The 21873-nt window shown below is 43.1% G+C and overlaps 1 protein-coding gene across 1 annotated transcript in view; it reads left to right on the top strand.

Moving 5' to 3' along the window:
* The window catches only part of rfx4 (regulatory factor X, 4), a 122519-nt gene that overhangs the window by 80817 nt on the left and 19829 nt on the right, over positions 1-21873 (top strand). Inside the window, exons 11-14 of the mRNA XM_048607937.1 lie at positions 731-866; positions 14907-15026; positions 17653-17805; positions 21094-21253. Coding sequence (XP_048463894.1) covers positions 731-866; positions 14907-15026; positions 17653-17805; positions 21094-21253 — 569 coding nt within the window. The remainder of the gene's footprint in view (positions 1-730; positions 867-14906; positions 15027-17652; positions 17806-21093; positions 21254-21873) is intronic.

Here is a 21873-nt window from a genome sequence, read left to right as displayed (position 1 = left end):
ACCCTTCTTCAGAAAATCATTTTCTGAAGAAGGGTCTAGGCCCGAAACGTCAGCCTTCCTGCTCCTCTGATGCTGCTTGTCCTGCTGTGTTCATCCAGCTCTACACCTTGTTATCTCAGATTCTCCAGCATCTGCAGTTCCTTCTATCTCTGAAACAATTTTAACCCCACTGCGAAGCCAGGTTTTCTGAAGAAGGGTCTAGGCCCAAAACGTCAGCCTTCCTGCTCCTCTGATGCTGCTTGGCCTGCTGTGTTCATCCAGCTCTACACCTTGTTATCTCAGATTCTCCAGCATCTGCAGTTCCTACTATCTCTGCCCTTGAACTGATTGGCTGTCTCTAGGCCATCTCAGAGTGCAGTTATAATTGTGGGACCACATTGAAGGCCAGACCAGGGAAGGACAGCAGATTCCCTTCGCTAATGGATGCTGGAGAATCAAATGGGGCAATTAAGGGCGGGGAACAAATGCTGGCCTTGTCGGAGGTGCCTGTTTCCTGTGAAAGAATAAAGAAGACAAAGTGTACATCATTTCATAAGAGAAAGGAGCAGTATTTAATTGTGAGATAATTGAAAAATTCACCATCCTCGAGTCAAAGTGACCAATACTTAGAGATTAGTTTTGAGGAAGGGTCATTGGACCCGAAACATTAACTCTGATCTTTTCTTCACAGATGCTGCCAGACCTGCTGAGCTTTTCCAGCTACTTCTGTTTTTGTTTCTGTAATACTTAGAGACTGTTTATGTTGCAGGTTGCTGCACAGAGGCCTGGGAGTTTGAAGCGACTGGCACGGCAGTTCCTGTTGATGTGGTCCTGCTTTGGGACAAGAGTTATTCGGGACATGACATTGCACAGTGCGCCAAGTTTTGGTAAGTCATCCCTTGTTCAGTTTTGTGTGCACTCGTTGCAGTTACCATAACCGTCTTACAATCACATTCACATAGAAGAGACTGCATCGCAGACCAGAGCTCATTTATAATCCTGCCTTTTATTGTCCTGTTATTCTTCATCCCAGAGAGTAGTGGAGGTTGGGTCATTGAATGCATTCAAGATTTCGTTTGGCAGCTTTTATGGGAGGACAGGTTTGAAAGTGGAAAATGGAACAGAAGGGTAGTGTTGACTGTGAGGAGAACTGAACATAAAAGTCAGAAGGTTAGGCTTCAGTTATACAGGGCATTGCTGAGACATCTTGTCAATCATGTACACTATTAGTCCCCTTATTGAAGGAAGGATGTCATTGGAAGCAGTCAGAATAGATTCACTTGACCAATACATGGAATGGATGAAAGAAACCAACAGAACTGCGGCTGCTGGAAATCTGAAACAGAAACAGAAATTGCAGGAAAACCTCAGCAGGTCTAGCAGCATCCAGAGAAAAAGCAGAGTTAACATTTCGGGCCTAGTGACCCTCCTTCTGAACTGATGGTAGCTGGGAAAAGGATTTTTTTTATATACAGAAGATGGGGTGGGGTATGGTGGGGGGAAGGGGGCAGACTAAACAAAGAGAGAGAAAAACAATAGTCCCCATTAGCAGCTATACATTCCCCCAATTTGCCCTTTTAACCACTTCTTTGTCTGTCCAATTGTTTGTCTCAAACTGACGTTTTCCCAGCCACCATCAGTTCTGAGGAAGGGTCACCGGAACCGATACGTTAACTCTGTTTTCTCCTTCACAGATGCTGCCAGACCTGCTGAGCTTTTCCAGCAACTTCTGTTTTTGTTTTTCTCACTCTTTGGGCTCTATCTCCACTCATCATCTACTCTCCCCCTTCCAGCCACCCCATCTTCTGTGTTGTTTTCTGAGGAGAGGTTAGACAGGTTAGGCATGTTCCTGCTGGAGTTTAGAAAAGTAGGACACAACTTCAAATGAAAATTTCAGACCCTGGGAGATCTTGGCATGGTGCACGTGGAGAGAATGTTTTCTCATGGAGGATTTGGAATGATGGCTCACTGTTTAATAATAAGAGGTTATCTGTTTAAGACAGCAATAAGAATCTTTTCTCTCTGAGGTTAATGAGTCTCCCATACAAGGTAGCTGAAGCAGAGACTTTGAGTATTCTTAAGGTAGAGTTAGATAAATTCTTGTAAAGCAAGGGGTGAAAAATTATTGGGTGTGGAATAATCAGATTAGCCATGATTGGGAGAGCAACATTGTGGGGCAGACTGACCTATTCCTGCTTCTAGTTCATATATCTTACAGCAGATTTCTGCAGGTGGCATCTTAAAATGACTTAAGTCAGGCATTCAAGATTTACCAAAACATTTGATCTTAAGTTTCTCCACATGAACTGGACTGAATGATGTAGTTAAACAATGTATTTTATAATTTTAAGGCACTTCACTGTTTAAAGGGAGAAGTAGTGAGGGGATGTCTTGATAGACAGATTGAAAATACTGAAAATATTAAGTGAGGAAGATATCTCCAATTGTGGGGGAGGCCAGAAGCAAGGATCACAAATAAATTTTAAAAACCCACTAATAAATCCAATCATGAACTCAGGAGAAATTTCTTCACAATAAGCGTGGTGTAAAAGTACTGCTCACCACCCAGGGAGAATTGTGGCCAATAATGTAGAAGGGGAAGCTGGATAAATATACAAGATGGGAATGAGAGAAAGAAATATTGATAGGGTGCGATGAAGAGAGATGGGAGGGGGCTTGTGCAAGTTCTGTCACCCACACTCCATACCCGTGCGCCATACCAACTTCCCTCACCTACTCATTTCACCAACACCACAGTCCTTCTGCCTCCTCAGGCCCCTCACCTGCTCACTCCCACCCACCCTCTCCACCCAATACCACACCCAATACACCCCCACCCACCCACTCTCTGGTGACCTTCATGTACAATGAGAATGATGGTGAAATTGGCCAAACCAATCACCAATTCCGCACTCCATGTGATCTTCTTTTCTATCAATGTGAAATTCAGGCAGTATAGCTCCATCCAAAATGAATTTGACTCTACCACACCCTAACAGGCTATGTGGGATGTTCTGAACTACCATCAGCCCATTACAGACAGACTATCCATTAGATAGTGTTTCCCTCACTGGACACACCAATCCTGCCATATGTAACCAGGTGACAAATATCTCCATGAAGGAAAAGCCCAGCACCTCCTGTAAACTCCAAAAGCACTGCTATTGTGAGTACCTTATTGTGAACATCTTGGGGATTGCCATTGACCAGATGCATTTTTGGACCAAGCTGCAAGAGGTCAAGGGCTGGAAATTCCACAGAGAGTAGCTCCGCCTCTGTCTCCTCAACTCTGTCCACTATCTTCCAAGAGACAAGTGTGTTGTAATGTTCTGCACGTTCTCAAATGGTGAAGCCACAGTTTCATGCAAGAAGCTGGACACCAGCCAATAAAGAGATCCATTGGATCACTGCTTGATCACTGAAGTCTCAATGCCCTCCACCACTGCAACAAGGTGACTAGAGAGTATACAAGCGACTAGGTACACTTCAGGAGCTCCCCTGTGAACTCCAACACTACAAAGTAAACAATTGTATTATCAAGGGATCACCATTTGTAGCAAGTTCTCTCTAAGTCCTAAACCATCCTGACTTGCATATTCATCAACCTTCCTTCAGTGCTGTTTTGGTCCAAAAACTTGGAATACATTTGCGGGAGTGACTTTATTTAAATGGGTTGTAACGTACAAGGAGACAAAGGGTTCCACATCCCAGGGTAACAACAAGTCGGTAATAAATACAGTACTGCAAGTACCACCTGCAGATCAAGATTAAAATTTCATTTTGTGGATGTTTTGAGAGCGAGAATTAACTCCTTCATGAATGAATATTCTGTCCACATTTTCAAATATACAGCATGACAGTACAGCAGTTATATTACTGGACTGAACTATTGCTTCAGTGATATGAGTTCAAATTCCACCATTGTAGCTACAGAATTTAATTAATTAAATGAACAGCTTTAGTAATGGTGACCACAAACCTACTGGATTGTTGTGAAAGCCCATCTGGTTCATTAATGTCCTTTAGAGACAGAAATCTGCCATCCTTACCTAGTCTGGCCTACGTGTGACTCCAGACCCATAGCAATGTCGTTGATTCTTAATTGCCCTCTGAAATGGCCTGGCAAGCCAATCAGTTCAAGGGCAATTAGGGATGGGCAGCAAATGTGGTATGTGCCAGCGCCACCCACATCCCATGAAAGAATAAAGAAAAACAGTATGAGGGATCTTGGTATGTAGTGAGAGTGGATTTAATTCAAACTTGCTACAAATATACTGGCCAAGTGATCAAACCGTGAATAGGAATAGAAACTAAATATAGTGTTAAATCAAAATAAGAGTATTATTATAATCCTGGAGATTTAGATAATTTTAGAATTCACTAAAGGAGGACCAAATGATTGACAATGAAGAGAAAACAGAATATGACACTTTAGTGATTGGAACAAGGTGATTGGGGATGTTAACCTGGGCCAATCAGGGAGTCCTGACTGACAGAGATAAATAGGCATCTCGGAGATTCTCACTACTCTAGGGTCTGGCACGGAGCTAGCCAGTCAGTGTCCATATTCTGTGCATGTGTAAATAAAGAGTGACTTGGTGATGGGACACCGGCCTCCGTGGAGTTATTTTAGACACTAAGCTAGCAATATTCATAAAAACAGATTGTGAAAGCTTCTATAGGTATAAAATTGGAAAGGTTAGTAAAGTAAACTTGGGGCCTTTATAGGCAGAGACAAGAGAAATTATAATACATCATAAGAAAATACTAGCAATATTAAACAAATGCTTTGCAGCTGACTTCAAAATCATTCTGGAGAAATTAATGGAACCAAGAAGCATAAATGTTCTGGAGGCCAGCATCCTAGGGGTTGAAAATGATAAATATGGAGATAATGGATGTATTGGTTTTGATCTTCCATGATTCCCTAGATTCTAGGACAGTTTGCAAGAGTTGGAAAGCAATAACCATAAGGACATAGGAATCAGGATCAGCAATAGGCTATTTGGTCACTCGGACCTGATCTACCATTTAATAAAGTCATAGCTGATACTCAACCTAAATTCTATTCTCTTGCACAATCTTTGTATTCCTTGATCCCCTTAAAGTCCAAAATATCTATTGTTCTCAGCCTTGATGTCTGACCATCCATTGCTCTCTGAATAAAGAATTTCAAATACTCACAGTCCTCTGGGTGAAGATATTTCTCCTCATCTCAGTCATAAATAGAGAACATCATATTTTCAGACCTGTGATGTAATTTCTAGAGTGCTCAGTGGGGAATCTTCCTACCAACATCTATCCTGTTAAATGCCTTAAGAATTTCACATTTCCATTCATCTAAAATCCAGAGAATTATACGCCCACAATACTTGTAGGACAGTCCCCTCCTCTGAGGGATCAGTTGAGTGAATTCTCTCTGCACTCTCTCCAAATATAACCACGTCTTTGGAGCACCTCTATTAAATTTGCCTTAACTGTTTCTGCTTGTAAGGAGAACAATGCCATCTTCAGCAGTTTTTCCATGTAATTAAGGTCTCACACCTCCAGGACTATTGTAGTAAATCTCCTTAATGTGCAACTGGAATCAAGTCCATGGCACAATGAATAACACAGCTGTGCATGAGAGGAGGAAGTCTGGGGGACGTGGGGTAGCAATCTGGGATTCAATAGTTCAGCGAATTGAGCACAGCCACTGATGCGACTCTGTGATCGTAATGCCTCTCCAATACCAAAGTCTTGGATGTCACTAAGCAACTGCAGAATACTCTGAAGGGGGAAGGTGAACAGCTAGATTCATGGTTCATGTTAGTACCATTATAGATGGCATGAGGTCCCGCAGGCATATTTTAGAAAGCTGGGAAAAGATTTGAATTTTGCTGAAATGAGATACATGTTGTCAAAGCTCTTTATCTTATACTTATCAGGACAAATGCAAGAGTACCAAATTTCAAACAATCATAACAATTTATTTTACAGGAGACAGCAATGGAGAACCCATTAGGAGTTAATTGAAGATAAACAGTCAAGCTGATAATATGGCTCTTGTAAACTTGCCAGAAGTGACATACATTGATATAAGGGGTCTGTTCTAAGCAAACAAAAGGAGTATGTTCAAGCCTTGCAGCTTTTTTGAATTCCCCAGGAGCTTGGGAAGCCTACGGTGCCGCATTGCTTTTCCATAGCATTGCTTCAGCCAATCTGCACCCAGTTCCCCTATTTTGGAGAAACACCTGAAGGGAAAACCTTTGGAGGACTGCAGGGAAAGGACAGGGTGAGGGAGACTAGCTGGACTGCTCTCACAGAGAGGATGCAGGGAAGGAATAACCTCCTTTCTGTGCTAAAAACATTTTCTGACTCTCATACAAAACGCCTAAATTGTTGGACTTTTTGGCCGATATTGTTTTTGAACATCTTTACATTTTCCCCGCTTTTTGGATGTCAATGTTTTGTACACAGTTTTAAAAATTGCCATTTCTCGTAAAAAAAATAACGCTGTTTTACACACGGGCTGGTAAACCCTGGTTGAATCTTGCTGACTTGGTTCTTACAGTGAGCTTGTGGTAGCTCAGACAGCAAGTTTCCAACAAAGAAACTGCTCCCCTCCCTGTCTCTGCATTTCAAAGGCACGGCTGGGGCTGGGGTGTATTTTGATAAAGGTTTCCTCTCTCAGAAATGACTAATTGACAATAGCCACCCTCCATGAATCGCTGCATGTTAGCATTTTATGGGGCTGTGTGTAAGTCTCTTTGTGAACTGCCACTGGTGTTTACAGTTGGTACCCTATAATATGGAGATTTGTATTCTCCAGTGCGAGTTAAAAGCATGAAGTCTCTTTCAAATCCAATTCCCTGGTCCTGTCTGGAGAAGAACGTTTCTTGTTCAGTGTTGCTCTTGCCCTTTCTTGCTGTTCTATTCAGTCAGTCCGTCATTTTTAATACATTAGTCCATGCATTTTAATTAAAAATGACTAGTTTAATGCAACTTAACACATTTATATTTCAGTTGAAAAAAAATCCACGGGGATTCCTTTGCTGCAAAAAAGTACCCAGGGGCACCAAAGAAATCGTTATGAATATTGCTGCTTTATTATGATAATACTAGTCTGGCAAAACCAATAGGAAAGAGAGTCCCCTGCATAATCCCCAAGAAACAAACAAGTAAATGAAAATGTAATGGAACCAAGTGAGCTACTCCCCTATTTATTCTGAACAGGTCTTGCAGAAGCAGCAATGGAAGGCCTCAGCTCACCCATGCAACGTTATTCATCCCCCTTTCAACTTAGCTCATTTGTTGATGAAATCTCAACCCACAACTATGGCACCTGTAGACTTCACTGTTCCAATCTTTTCTTCTTCAGGGTGGCACGGTGGCTCCGTGGTTAACGCTGCTGCCTCACAATGCCAGGGGCCCAGGTTTGATTCCACGCTCAGGTGACTGTCTTTGTGGAGTTTGCACATTCTCCCCGTGCCTGCGTGGGTGACCTCCCACTGTCCAAAGATGCGCAGGTTAGGTGGATTGGCCATGCTAAATTATCACAGTGTCCAGCTAGGTGGGTTAGCCATGGGAAATGCAGGGTTATAGGGAGGAGGTGGGTCTGGGTGGGACACTCTTTGGAGAGTTGGTTTGAACACGATGGGCCGAATGGCCTGTTTTCTTGCTGTTGGGATTCTATGATTCTTCTTCTTTGGCAGTCCCTCAGGGTTGAAGATGATTTACTTCCACTCTGGTGGGTATGGGTTCTGTGGTGCCTGGAGCCACAGACAGCGAGATGTTCTGGATCGAGTGAGCTCTTTCCACTGCTCAAGCTTGGTCTCCACATGCTACTCTCGGTGATGCCCAAAGCGGGTGGTGCCTTCACAGATGCTTCTTTTCTAGTTTGTGCATTCCAGGGCATGCAATCCCCCACATGTCGGTGGAGGTGTTGCATTTGTTTAGGGAGGCTTTCAGGGTGTCCTCGTAAAGTTTCCTCTGTCCTCCTAGTGATCGCTCACCACTGAGCAGTTCGCAGTCGAGAACTTGTTTAGTGAGTGTTGTGTTGGGCATGCAGACAATATAGCCTGCCCATGCATGACCAGTGCCTCAATATTGGCCTGGGAGAGGACATGCACTTTGTTATGCCTATCCTGTCAATGGATTTGCAGAATTTAATAGAGGCAGCGCTGGTGGTAACTCTCCAGGGATTTCGGCTGTACATGGTCCATGTTTCTGATACATACAGGAGGGGTGGTACCTTGGCTGCTCTGTAGACTGTGAGCTTGGTGCTGGACTTGAGGTCTCAGACTTCAAACATTCTGGTCCTCATGTGTCCAACAGCTGCACTGGAATCAATGTTAGATTTCATATTCAATGTCCGCTTGCTCCAAGAGTAGGCTGCTGTGCTGAGAGAAATGACCCACAATATCCAGGGGCAGGTTGTTGATTTTGATGGTGGGTGGGGGTCCGTGTTGTGTGGTGGAAGTGGGCGGTTTGAGAACTTTTGTCTTCTGGATGTTTAGTCTGAGGCCCGTTCTCTTGTACTCAGAGAATGTATCGGTGATGGTTTGTAGCTTGACCTCTGTGTGTGTGCGCATGTAGGTGTCACCTGACAGACATTGAGTGATCTGCCTGGAGTCATCAAATTGTTCCCGACTCACCCTGTAAGCAAGCTCTACTCTGGCTTGATGGGCATGGGGTGGAGTTTTGCACAGAGTAAGATGGAGAAAAGCATTGGTGGAGAGGCAGTCCTCATAGAATCATAGAATCCCTATAGTGTGGAGACAGGCCCTTCGGCCCAACAAGTCCACGCCGACCATCAGAGCTTCCCACCCAGCCCTACCCAATCTACACATCCCTGAACACTATTGGCAATTTAGCACGGCCAATCCACCTAGCCTGCACATCCTTGGACTCCGGAAACCGGAGCACCCAGAGGAAACCCACGCAGACACGAGGACAGTCGCCTGAGGGTGGAATCGAACCTGGGACCCTGGTGCTGTGAGGCAGCAGTGCTAACCACTGAGCCACCATGCCGCCCCCAAAGTCTGCCAAGTCCTGCTTGACCTCAGCTTGCACTCCAATTGGGTTAGTGGTGGAGGATTACAGCTTGCACTGTCATAGTGAAGCAGGCAGAGAATGATGACGAATTTCTGCAGGCAGCTGAATTTGCTCAGTGCTCTCCTGGCGAACCTTCCATGTTTCTGGTAATGTATGTGGAATGGTTCCTACAGACTGCACATGAAGCCACTTACATTGGAGATAGAGAGCACATGACAATGGCAAGCTAGACAGTACACTAAAGTTACATTTCTCCCAACACCTCCCTTTTTTATTAATGAAACAGAATAAAATTGCATGTAGCATCACGTGCATTTATAATTTACACAAGTTATCCAGTATAAATGTTCACAAAGAAATTGATCATTCAATAACAATGTATTCACTCTTGTAAATTCCACTTCAGTCAGCCTCTGCACGTGTATTTCAAACAAAGACTTTAAACCATGCTTATCACATAAGGGCATGCATGCACATTGGTTATTCCCCTACTGTCTGCTTGATTTAAGTGATGATCCTTCTCCAGGGAGTGTTGTTCCTGTAGTAAGTGCAGTTGCCATGGTAAGTTTTGGTGCTGGTCCATTTCTGTTGGTGGTGAACAGTGGGAGCCCTGGCAGTCTTGGTTGTTCTGTTCTCTGTGCAGTATACTTCTTCTTGATCCACTGTCTGTAGCACAAAGGTGCAGCTTCACTGGTTGTGCATATATGTCTGCAGTTAAGATGATGCATCTGCTCATTCACACTCACTGTGTATGATCAAGGTCAGAAGTCACACGACACCAGGTTAGAGTCCAATGGGTTTATTTGAAATCACAAGCTTTTGGAGCACAGCCCCTTCATCAGGAGCAGTGAGAGAGAAGCATACAGAGACAAGAGTTTATAGGCAGAGAGATCAAAAGATCATACAGCTGGTCTCAGTGGAGTGTCGAATCATAAGTCTCTGCAGGTGACCAAGAATGTCAGATGGTGTGAGTAAGGTGGTGCTGGAAACAAAACAAGTGATTGGAAACAGTGTGGAGATGATCAATGGTGTTTGAATTTTCCAAATCTTTATGGAATAGCTGAATTCTTCACTCATAAATGTGGGCCATTGTCACCCATCACAAAATCTAAAATAATGTAACAATTGAAGTACTTCCAGGCATTTTATAATCTCACTGGTAGTTGTTAGACTACGAGTCTAATTCCCAGCCATCAGAAAAATAGTTGATGGTTATTAGATAGTTTCTATAAAAGCAAAGAGGACTATTCCACATTTTCTCTATAATCCGTCTGGGATGTCATGCATCATGAGTGCCTCTTTACCTTTCTTAGCTAGGTATTTGTTACAAACACTGTACTGGCTACTGAGGTCCTTAATCTTATTTCTTATGAGTTGGTTTTCGTGCCTTCCTCACACTAGTCTGAATTCTTCAATCGTTTGCATGGATGTACTTCAGCATCTCTATTCTAATCTCCTTAGGGATAATGACTGTTGCCTTAGTACAAGATGCAATCACCTCATCTCTGCATGCCCTATACTTTCTAATAACAACAAGTGCGGTCTTGACACTTTCAGTCTATCCTTTCATCACTCCTTTGTACAGCACTTGGAGAGTTGCAACTCATTGTACAGATGCTTGACTTTCAGATCTACTGGGTTGACAACTGTCAGAGCTTCTGCCGCTTGTTGAATCTGGAAGATTTCACACCTTTTCTTAGCATTCCTATTTTTCTTCATTAGGAGTGTTGCTCTTGATAGCATGTCGGCAATGTGTGTCTATTTTCCTCACTTGTACGTCACATCCAGATGATATCTCTACAAACAAAGCAATATTCTTTGCAGAGGTTTGAAGCAGATAGAAGCAGTTTGAGAAAGATGCTTTGAAATGGTTTGTAGTTGGACTCCACTGTCACTTCGTCTCTCCCAAATAGATAATGATTAAAATGTTCACAAGTATGATAACCCAACAAGGTCCATGGGGAATCACTAATTAACTCCTTGTGGAGCTTTCTGAGTATGAGTTCCTTTAGTAACAGGCAATAGCCCAACTGGAACTCATCACCTGAGCCCTTTATACATTTTTGCAGCTTTGCCTTCAGCCATGTGAATGCTCTTAGAAGAAGTCTTGTGACACAGCATAAATGTCCTTACCTCTGAGCCAAAAAGCCCCGATTTAAGTCCCACCTGCTCCAGAGGTGTGTAATAACATCTCCAAACAGGTTATGGAGACAGAATCATACAACATGGAAACAGACCTTTTGGTCCATCCAATCCACGCTGAACATAATCCCAAACTAAACTAGTCCCACCTGCCTGCTCCTGGCCCATATCCCTCCAAACCCTTCCTATCCATGTACTTATCCAAATGTCTTTTAAACATTGTAATTATACCCACATCTACCACTTCTTCAGGAAGTTCATTCCACTTGCAAACCACCATCTGTGTAAAAAATTTGCCCCTCATGTCTTTTTTAAACTTCTCTTCTCTCACCTTAATGTGCCCCTGGTCTTGAAATCTCCCATCCTAGGGAAGAAGACAACTCCCATTAACTCTAGAGATAGTAGGAACTGCAGATGCTGGAGAATCCGAGACAACAGGTGCAGAGCTGGATGAACACAGCAGGCCAAGCAGCATCATAGGAGCAGAAAGGCTGACGTTTCGGGCCTAGACCCTTCATCAGAAATGGGGGAAGGGAAGGGAGTTCTGAAATAAATAGGAAGAGAGGGGGAGGCGGATAGAAGATGGATAGAGGAGAAGATAGGTGGAGAGGAAACAGACAGGTCGAGGAGGCGGGGATGGAGCCAGTAAAGGTGAGTGTAGGTAGGGAGTTAGGGAGGGGATAGGTCAGTCCACGGAGGACGGACAGGTCAAGGGGACGGGATGAGGTTAGTAGGTAGGAGATGGGGGTGCGGCTTGAGGTGGGAGGAGGGGATAGGTGGGAGGAAGAACAGGTTAGGGAGGCAGGGACGAGCTGGGCTGGTTTTGGGATGCGGTAGGGGGAGGGGAGATTTTGAAGCTTGTGAAATCGCGAACCATTTCAACTCCCCCTCCCATTCCTCAGACGACATGTCCATTCTGGGCCTCCTGCAGTGCCTCAACGATGCCACCTGAAGGTTGCAGGAACAGCAACTCATATTCCGCTTGGGAACCCTGTAGCCCAATGGTATCAATGTGGATTTCACAAGCTTCAAAATCTCCCCTCCCCCTACCGCATCCCAAAACCAGCCCAGCTCATCCCCGCCTCCCTAACCTGTTCTTCCTCCCACCTATCCCCTCCTCCCACCTCAAGCCGCACCCCCATCTCCTACCTACTAACCTCATCCCGTCCCCTTGACCTGTCCGTCCTCCGTGGACTGACCTATCCCCTCCCTAACTCCCTACCTACACTCACCTTTACTGGCTCCATCCCCGCCTCCTCGACCTGTCTGTTTCCTCTCCACCTATCTTCTCCTCTATCCATCTTCTATCCGCCTCCCCCCTCTCCCTATTTATTTCAGAACTCCCTTCCCCTCCCCCATTTCTGATGAAGGATCTAGGCCCGAAACGTCAGCCTTTCTGCTCCTATGATGCTGCTTGGCCTGCTGTGTTCATCCAGCTCTGCACCTTGTTGTCCCATTAACTCTATCTGTACCTCTCATTATTTTATAAACTTCTATCAGGTCACCTCTCAACCTTCTATGCTTCAGTGAAAAAAGTCACAGCCTATCCAGCCTTCCTTTATAACTCAAACCTTCCATACCCGGCAAGCAGACCTATGGCTCTTGTGGTGTAGTATCCCTACCTCTCAGTCAGCGGGTGTGGGTTCAAGACATCATAACATTTCTGAACAGGTCGATTGGAGGGGGAAAAAAAGCAGACCCAGAAAGGGGCTTGTGATACAGTGGTAGTGTCCCTACCTCTGGACTGTAGAGCCATGTGTTAAAGTTCTGCCTGCTCTAGAGGTGTATAATAACATCTGAACAGGCTGTTTTTTTTTTTGAAAAGAAAAGCAGACCCAGAAGAGGTCTGGTGGCACAGTGGTAGTATCTCCATCTCAGAATGAGATGGCCTGGGTTCAAGTCCCACCTGTTCCAGAAATGTGCAGTAATATTTCCAAACAGGTTGATTAGAAAATATCCATTAAACAGACCCAGGGAAGGATCTGCAGAACTGTCTGTCCCAGGCGGGGACTAGCATATGTACACCACAAGTAGTGGCTCTATTTTGGTGTTCAACAATAAATGATGTCCCTTTCCAGTCAGGCTTCCTGAGTTATTACAACAAGCAAAGACAATAACAGGCATTAATTCTATATTTGAGCATAGCACCATTCAGTTTGCATTAATTCCCTGTATTCAAATGCAACTGGTTATTTTTGTTGCATAAGGGATGCTCTATCGATTACGTCACACCATAAAAGACTTCTTCACTGACATGGCAATACCTCAGTACTGGAGTTTGGACCCTGGCCATTTTACCTTTAGCTGTCATCATTAGTTGTTTGATTCTAGTGAAAGTTACTCTTAGTCTGTACCTCGATACTGCTGTACATTTAGTAGCTTGCATAGAAACTCACACACTGATGATAAATTAGGCAAGAACTTTTCTAAATAGTTCACAAATCTAACAAATTATTGTGCCACTTTCACATCTGTTGATTTGTTGTATCTCTGTCACAGCTCCCACTTTGTGGGTGAAGGGACTTGACATCAGACATCTTCAATTTCATTTTTCTTGTTCAGATTCATTTGGCAAGTTCTGCACTAGGTTCTGGTCGTGTTCTGTCATGGATTCTTCCATTGAGTCTCCAGGTCCATAGAGCAGCAAATCTTTCATAGCGATTTCCACTCTGGGAAGTTCACTAACTTTTTTTTACTCCTTCCTTGTTTCTTTCAGTAGCTGGCTCCCTAGAGCTCTTAAAAATCCACTCAATTTCAGCTGCTCCACTCTGACACCATCTTTCAAGTGGTGTGTATAATGCCTCCCATAGAATGAACACCAAAGGTATTCGGAGCAGAGATAGAGGTCACCTGACTATGGCAAGCCAATAGTACAATTGTATTTCTCCAAACTCTCCATAAATTCTAGCTCATACAAAACTCTCCTCTCCAAATACTAATTGGCACCAAGATCCATTCACTATCACCCACTCTGTTCTCTCTGACTGACATCATCCCCCTATACTGTAACAGCCCAATGATTACCAAGCTCTCATTCTCAGGTTCAAATCACCCAGTGGTCTCATAGACATACCTGTCCCCTACTGCCCATTACCTCCATCACCACCTCCAGTCCTCCAACTCCCTGCGATCTCTGCAATCCTCTGAATCAGTTGTTCTGCACACTCTAATTTCCACATTGCTCTGCTACCAGCAGCTGAGCGTTTGGCTGCCCAGTCCCTAACCTCAAGAAGTCCCTCCCTAGACCTTTCCTCCTCTCTGCTCCTTTCAGACACAATTTTGGTCACATTTCCTAATATCTTTTTATGTCACTTGATGTATTTGATCATCGCTCATACGAAGTGCCGTTGGGTGTCTTACAATGTCAAAAGCACTTTATAACTGCAAGTGGGTGTGCATTTTGGTGACAGAGTTGCTCCCCAACAGCCCAATATGATTCAAGGAAATCAGTGGGACCTATGTGGATTCCTTTCTGGTATGACACAACAACAACTCACATTTATACAGCACCTTTATCATAATGAAGCATCTCAAAGTTCACAGAAGTATTATAAAACAAAGTATGAGACCAAACCACACAAGACGATATAATAAAACCATACAGTGCTCCATATGCATTTTAACTAAGGTACTCCACAGCTCTAACAAGAGTTTCCTACTTTAATACCTGATTCCCCTTGTGATAAACACCAGAAGTTAAATGTTGGTGCATCATAAATGTTTCTGTAAATGTCTTTAATTTGTTCCAGGCTCCTTTCACCTAATCCACCTGACATTTGATGACTACGTACTTTATCTCCTGGAATCTCTGCACTGTCAGGAGAGAGCAAATGAACTAATGAGAGCAATGAAAGGAGAAGGCAGCTCAGGTAAAAACTGCATATTAGTACAAGTTTTCATGCACACTGCTTTATCACTGTCCTTTAGCTGCCTGGGCCCCAAGTTCTGGAATTTCCCGTCTGAACCTCTCCACCTCCTATTAATGTTCTGAACTTGGCTGTATAGGACATAAGTTGCAAAACTTAATTCCAAAACTTAACCCCCGCATGGAAGTATAGTGAACAGTGAGGAGAACCATACAGAAGGATAAAGACAGAGAAGGCAGACAGAGATAAAATTTAATGCAGAGGCATGTGAAATTATCCATTTTGGTCAGGACAGTGAGGAGAGGAAATGTGAACTCAATAGTGCAATATTAAAAAAGGGAGTGCAGCAACTCGTGTGGGGATTTGAGTACACAAAGTTTTGAAGGTTTAAAGACAAGTTGAGAAAGAGGTTAAAATGTATACGGGGGGTTCCCGATTTACGAACGTCCAAGTTACAAACACATGTATTTACGAATGTGATCTCATACAGGGATGTAACTTTATAGACCCAACATGTGAACATTTCCTGCACTTAAAAATGGCTCCCTTTAAATTGCATAAAAACTGAAAGAACTGCAGATGCTGTAAATCAGGAACAAAAACAGAAATTGCTGGAAAAGCTCAGCAGGTCTGGCAGCATCTGTGGAGAGAAATAAGAGTTAATGTTTCAAGTTGAGTGACCCTTCCTCAGGTTTAAATTGTCCTGCACTGTACAAATTGACTCGTGATCGACTCCAGAACAGGAATCGTTAGCAACCCCCAGGGAATGCCTGTATGGGATCCTGTTATTTGTTCAGTTTGCACCTCACCATAGGATAGTTTGCTGCAACCATTCTCTTTATGTATGGGGATCTACAAGGACTCCTTGGTCTAGTGTGGTGTCAAGGAAAATCATTTCTTCCCCTAACTAGACGAGTGCCCTTTGCAATTTTGGACAAAGGAGTAATTTATTGCACGTTAGCAGCTGGTTGCAGTCACATTGATAAGACGGACCTTGTTACAAAGATGTTGAGGAGATCCAGGATGTTCAATTACACTCCCTCGACATCTTAAAGCATTCTGCTCATATGTCCAAATGGCATTGTCACAGTAGTTGGTGCTCAAGGCACTCCACGGTATTAACATCTTCAGACTCTTGTACCCTTGTGCAACAGATGCTTAGTTTCATTAACAGAAGCAGTAAGTACAAACACAAGGTAGTGATGCCAAACCAATGATCCAACCTCAGCTGGAGTATTGTGTACAATTCTGGGCACTGTACTTTAGGACAGAGGTCAAGACCTTGAAGAGGATTTGGAAGAGATTTACCAGAATGATGCTGAGAATGAAGGATTTCCATTAATTTGAAGAGGTTACAGGCTTGTTCTCCCTACTGCAGAGAAGGTTGAGAGAAAATTAAACAGAGGCAGGCAACTATGTTAAATTATTTCACAGTGCGCAGATAGAGAAACCCCATTTCCAGTTAGGCAGGATAGTGTGGGAACTAATTAAATAATTTTTCAAAGGCTTGAGAGACTGAACCTGTATCATTCAGTGATTCTAGAATTCTAAGTCTCTCCTTAAAACTTGCTTCTTTGACAAAGGTGTCAGCCATTTATCTCCCAAAGTAGCTTTCTGACAAGTTACATTTGACCAATAAGAAATAGGAGTAAGAATAGGCCATTCGGCCCCTTCATCCTACTCCACTAGTCAATAAAATCATGACTAATGACTAAAGACTTTCTTATGTGGCCATCGTAAATCTTGACTCCCTTAACAATCAAAAATCTTTCTAACCTGGCCCTGAATATATTCAATGACTCAGCCTCCACTGGTCGCTGGAGAAGAGAATTCCAGACTATCGCCATCGGAGAGAAGAAATCCCTCCTTTATCCCCATTTTAAATGGGACATCCATTATTTTTTTAAATGGTGACACCCCCTGGTTCTATATTACCCCATGAGAGGAAATATCCTCTCAGTATCACCCTGTCAAATCCCCCCAGAATCTTGTATGTTCCAAAAAGGTCACCTTTTAGTCTTCGAAATTTCAATGTGAATAGGCCCAACCTGTTCAATCTTTCCTAGGACAAATCCCTGAACCTCCTCTGAAATAGTTCCAATGCAAATATATTCCTCCTTAAGGAGGGAGACCAAAACTGCACTGTACTCAAGATGTGGTTCACAATGCCCTGTACAATTACAGCAAGACTTTCCTCCATACAATGGAGGAACCTTCCATTTATCTTCCTTCCTATTCCTGCCTGCTAACCGTTCATGGTTCAAATACAAGGACACCCAGATCCCTCTGAACTGCAACATTCTGCAGCCTCTCTCCATCTAAATAAGTTTCTGCTTTTCTATTCCTCCTCTCAAAGTGGACAATCTCACGTTTTCCCACATTATAACACTGTTGCGAAGCTATTTGGGATATTTTGCAAAGCTAAATATAAATGCAAGTTGTTGTTGTCATTCACAGTTCCTGTTTACATATCCTTTAGTCACTGCTGTTGCAGTTAGTGTAGCACACCGGACCATGACCATGTGGTTGTGGCACTGAAATTAATTGTGGCGAGAAGTTAATGTTAATGGGTAACCATCGGTACTGACTATTCACTGATGGACACTTTGATCTTTACGTCAATGTGCAGGAGACAGAAGGGAAGAGCTGGGACAGTCAGATCACAGCCCTCCGACGCAATCCCCTGGCCCTTTCTCTCCTGCAAAATCTGTCACTGCTGAAATCCAACCGGCCTCACCAGTCAGCAGCCAGTCACCCGAATACTCTGGATTAACAGCACCAGGTGAGCACAGTAATGCTGCAGGCCCTCATCTGCACCTTAGTCAGGGCAACAAAGGGATGGTTTAATGAACAGAAGGAAAAATGAGCTGAATACCTGCCCCCAATGAATCAATTTGTGAAAGTGGAAGCAATGGTATTATTGCTAATCCAGAGACCCAAGTAATGTTCTGGGGACCTGGGATGGAATCCCGCAGATGGTGGAATTTGAATTCAATGGATATCTGGATTTTAGAGTCTAATGATGACCATGAATCAATTGTCAACTGTTGGGAAAAACCCATCTGGTTCACTAATGTCGTTTAGGGAAGTAAACTGCATCCTTACCTGGTCTGGCCTACATGTGACTCCAGATCAACAGCAATGTGGTTGAGTCTTGTGGATGGGCAACAAATGCTGGCCTAGCCAGCAACATTCTCATCCTGTGAATGAATAAAAAGAAAGAAACACTAAACTTTATTTTCTTTGGGAAGAGAAGCAATTTTCCCATCATCCAGACTCCTATCTATTTTTGTGTGGCCTTTTCACAGGTTGGGAAGGCGCTGGGTACGCAAGAGACATGTATCTCTTCTGGGTCTCCATGTGAGCACCGCAGGGAAATTGTATTTCTTCCTCCATGCACTTTTCATGCACTGGTCTTGGTTTTAGAAACCTTAAAGAGAATACACCTCCTAGGAGAGTTTCTGACCACTGCAGGGGGTGTTGGAGGTATCGGAAGAACGGAGCATTCTGAAAGGCTAATGTAATACTTTGCAAACTTCCAATTTCATTACTCGATGTAACATAGATGTGTCGCATAGTGATTCATCATAAGGCTCTATCTTGCAAAAATACATTGCATTGACCACTATTTCGAAAGTGCTCACATGCATTAAAGTACCTTCTTCATTGGTAAAAGTGAGATCGTGCATTAAAAAATCAAAAACAACCCTTCTGTTGACCTCTGATGTCATGTTTTGTGCTGTGATTTAAATTGACTGACAGCTTTGGCTGTTAAAAGATCCCCGCCTTTGAAATTTGAAGAAAAAAACCCTGCTCCTCTCCATTGATTCAGAGGCACTCGGCTTTGAAATAGAAATGGAACACACTATTCTCTTTTGAAAATTTCAGGCAGGACAGCTGAAAGACTTCATCACGACAGCTGCAGCCATTTTACACCTGGAATATAGATTTTTATCTTTTTCAATATCAAGTGTTTGAATTCATGATTTTTTAGATTGATACAGGTTTAATTTTTCCAATAATGTTAAAATAATCTCCATTGTAATTGCATGGATCCTGAGGACTCTACATAGCCACTCCCCTAGTATGCACTATATGCGGATATGTTGGGGGTCATGGACGTCACAGGGGCAATTTGAGAGAGCAAAGAGTGGCATAGATGACCAGAGGGAATATAGGGTGGCATTGCAGGTGGGTAGGGGAAGTTGTGAGAGGGTAAGAAGTCAGGATTAGGGGGTTTTAAATGATGTAGGACACTGGGTTGCTGTATGGGAGAATAACTTTTTAATCAGCTCACATCTGCACCCACACTCCTCACATTCCTTCAGGACTCGCAAAATGCAGAGCCAACCCAGACCTCATTGATAGATGGAAATCCCTGGCAAAGTCACACATGAGTCAAGTACCAGCTTCAATATGCCATTTGCCCTCATTCACTGCTGTGTGAGGGGTATAGATAGGGTTAACAGTAGTTGTTGTTTCCCTAGAATGGGGGCTTTCAAGACTAGGGGGAACATTTATAAGGTGAGAGGAGAGAGATTTTAAAAAAGTCACGCGGGCCAAATATTTTACACAGTGGGTGGTTCGCGTGTGGAATGAACTTCCTGAGAAAGTTGTGGATGTGGGTACAATTACAATGTTTAAGAGACATTTGGATAAGTACGTGAATAGGAAGGGTTTGGAGGGATATGGGTCAGGAGCAGGCAGGTAGGACTAGTTTAGTTTGGAATTATGTTTGGCATAGATTGGATGGATTGAAGGGTCTGTTTCCGTGCTGTATGACTTTATGACTCTATGACTCTATGTCCCATGGATCCCAGGCTTCCCTTGAGGCGGTGATGGGTATTTCAGAGCTGTTGCAGTTGAAAGTGTTCCCACAGCATGTTACGTAGGGGAGACCTAGATACAGAATTACAAACTTAGCAGAGTGGCAAGTAGTGATGAGTTAAGGCAACAATACAGGGTATGGATGTCACTGCTTTGGCCAGTATTTATTGTCCATTCCTCATTGCCCTTGAAGTGAATGACTTGCTAGGCCATTTCAGAGTCAATTCTAAAGCTGTGCATCTGGTATAATATGTAGGCCAGACTACAAAAGGATTTCCCTTCCCTGAAGGATGGAAGTGAACCAGATCTTTGTATATGACAATGAACAATGGTTAGACTGGCATTTTTTTAATTCCACATTTTTATTCAATTCAAATTTCATCATCTACCATGGCAAGATTTGAACGCACACCCGCAGAATATCCTACTCTATACCACCTAGTATCATACTCTGGATTACTAGGTCGAGTGACATTACCATTATACCAGCACCTCTCTAGTTATTCAGGTAGACTCAGAGAAGGGGCAGAAGTTGTTTAATACAGAAGCGTGAAATGCTGTATTTTGGGAGAAGCGACAGGGAGAGGCAATATGGGCTTAATAGATGTTCTAAAGAGTGTATGGGAACAAAGATTCCTTGGGGTGGCATGTGCATTGACCTTTGTATGTGCCAGAACATATTGAGAGAGTGGTTAGCGAAGCATATGAGATGCTGAACTTTGGCTTTGTAAATAGAGGCATTCAGTACAAAAGCAATGAGGTTGTGCTGAACCTTGGTGAAGCTCTGGTTAGGCCCTGACCAGTGTATTGCACCCAGTTCTGACCCCCACACTTTCGGAAGGATCTGAGGGCCCTTGAGAGGTGAACGGAAGGAAGCAATAAGATATTTTAAAAGAAAAAGCTTCTTTTTCCTAACACTCTGCCTTATTTTTGACCAAGTTGTTATCTTGTTAACTAGAATACAATCTAGGCTACAAAAATAAAATTCCCTCTTTTGGCCATTTGCATTTAAATAATCTTCAATTAAATTGTTGCAAACTACTAAATTTTCCAAACTATAATTCATTGCCAAGGAAATTCTAAATATCTTGAGCAGGTTATTTTAAAGGTATTCTTTCAATATGACTATGATAATGTGCCTCATTTAAAATGTCTTTTTCTCATTAAGATTACATTCAATTTAAGGAAATATATAATGGTTTAGTATGTTGTCCTAGATGTTTACAGATCTTTATTTTACCAGGAGCAGTTCAATCATATACATGGTCTCTGACATATACAGTTACGACAGGCTCTGCCCCTCCCGATAGCCCACAACAGCTACCCTGTATGAGAAGCAATAATGTGCCTACAGCAACCTCAACTCACCGGATGCCAGTCTACCCACACAGAGAGGAACATGGGTAGGTGTCTTATGTGCTGCCACTTGTTTATACAATTTAGCTCCTGCGTTGGTCGGTTTACTTAACGTAATGGAGCAGGTCCATAACTCAACATGAGAATTTGGTTGAAAGCATGTATGTAATGTGTTTTTCTCCAAATATCATAGCATCCTCCCTCTCCTGTCACAGCCGCCTACCCACCGCCCCTCTCCTGTAATACCTGTGTACCTTCCTACATTTGTGGTTTCCTCTACTGACAAACCTGTATACCTATATACACTGGTATCCCCGTGCACTCACTCTTTGCTACTGGTACATCTGTGTGCATTTTCACTGAATGCTTCAACAGTATAGAAGCCATATACACATTCTGTCCTATCTTCAGTCAGGCCATGAAGTAGACAGTAGGCCTGCAGCTGAAAATTCTGAGGAATTCATGAAAGTTAAAACTTGTGCTAAAATCACAAAGAAACTGAAATTACGATAGTTGATGGATAAGGGACAATTTTATCAGCAGACTTTTGACAATTTATCTCCAGTGACCTTCCTTTCTTTGCTGAAGTCACAGACTCATGTACACAACTCTGGCTCTGTAGTAGCCCTGCACTGTCCTTGTTCACTGGTAAAACAAGTGACCAGAG

Source organism: Rhincodon typus, chromosome 18 (assembly GCF_021869965.1).
Source record: "Rhincodon typus isolate 14 chromosome 18, sRhiTyp1.1, whole genome shotgun sequence".
Lineage (NCBI taxonomy): Eukaryota > Metazoa > Chordata > Chondrichthyes > Orectolobiformes > Rhincodontidae > Rhincodon > Rhincodon typus.
Note: the sequence above shows the minus strand (reverse complement) of the source record. Positions and strands in the feature narration are given on the sequence as shown.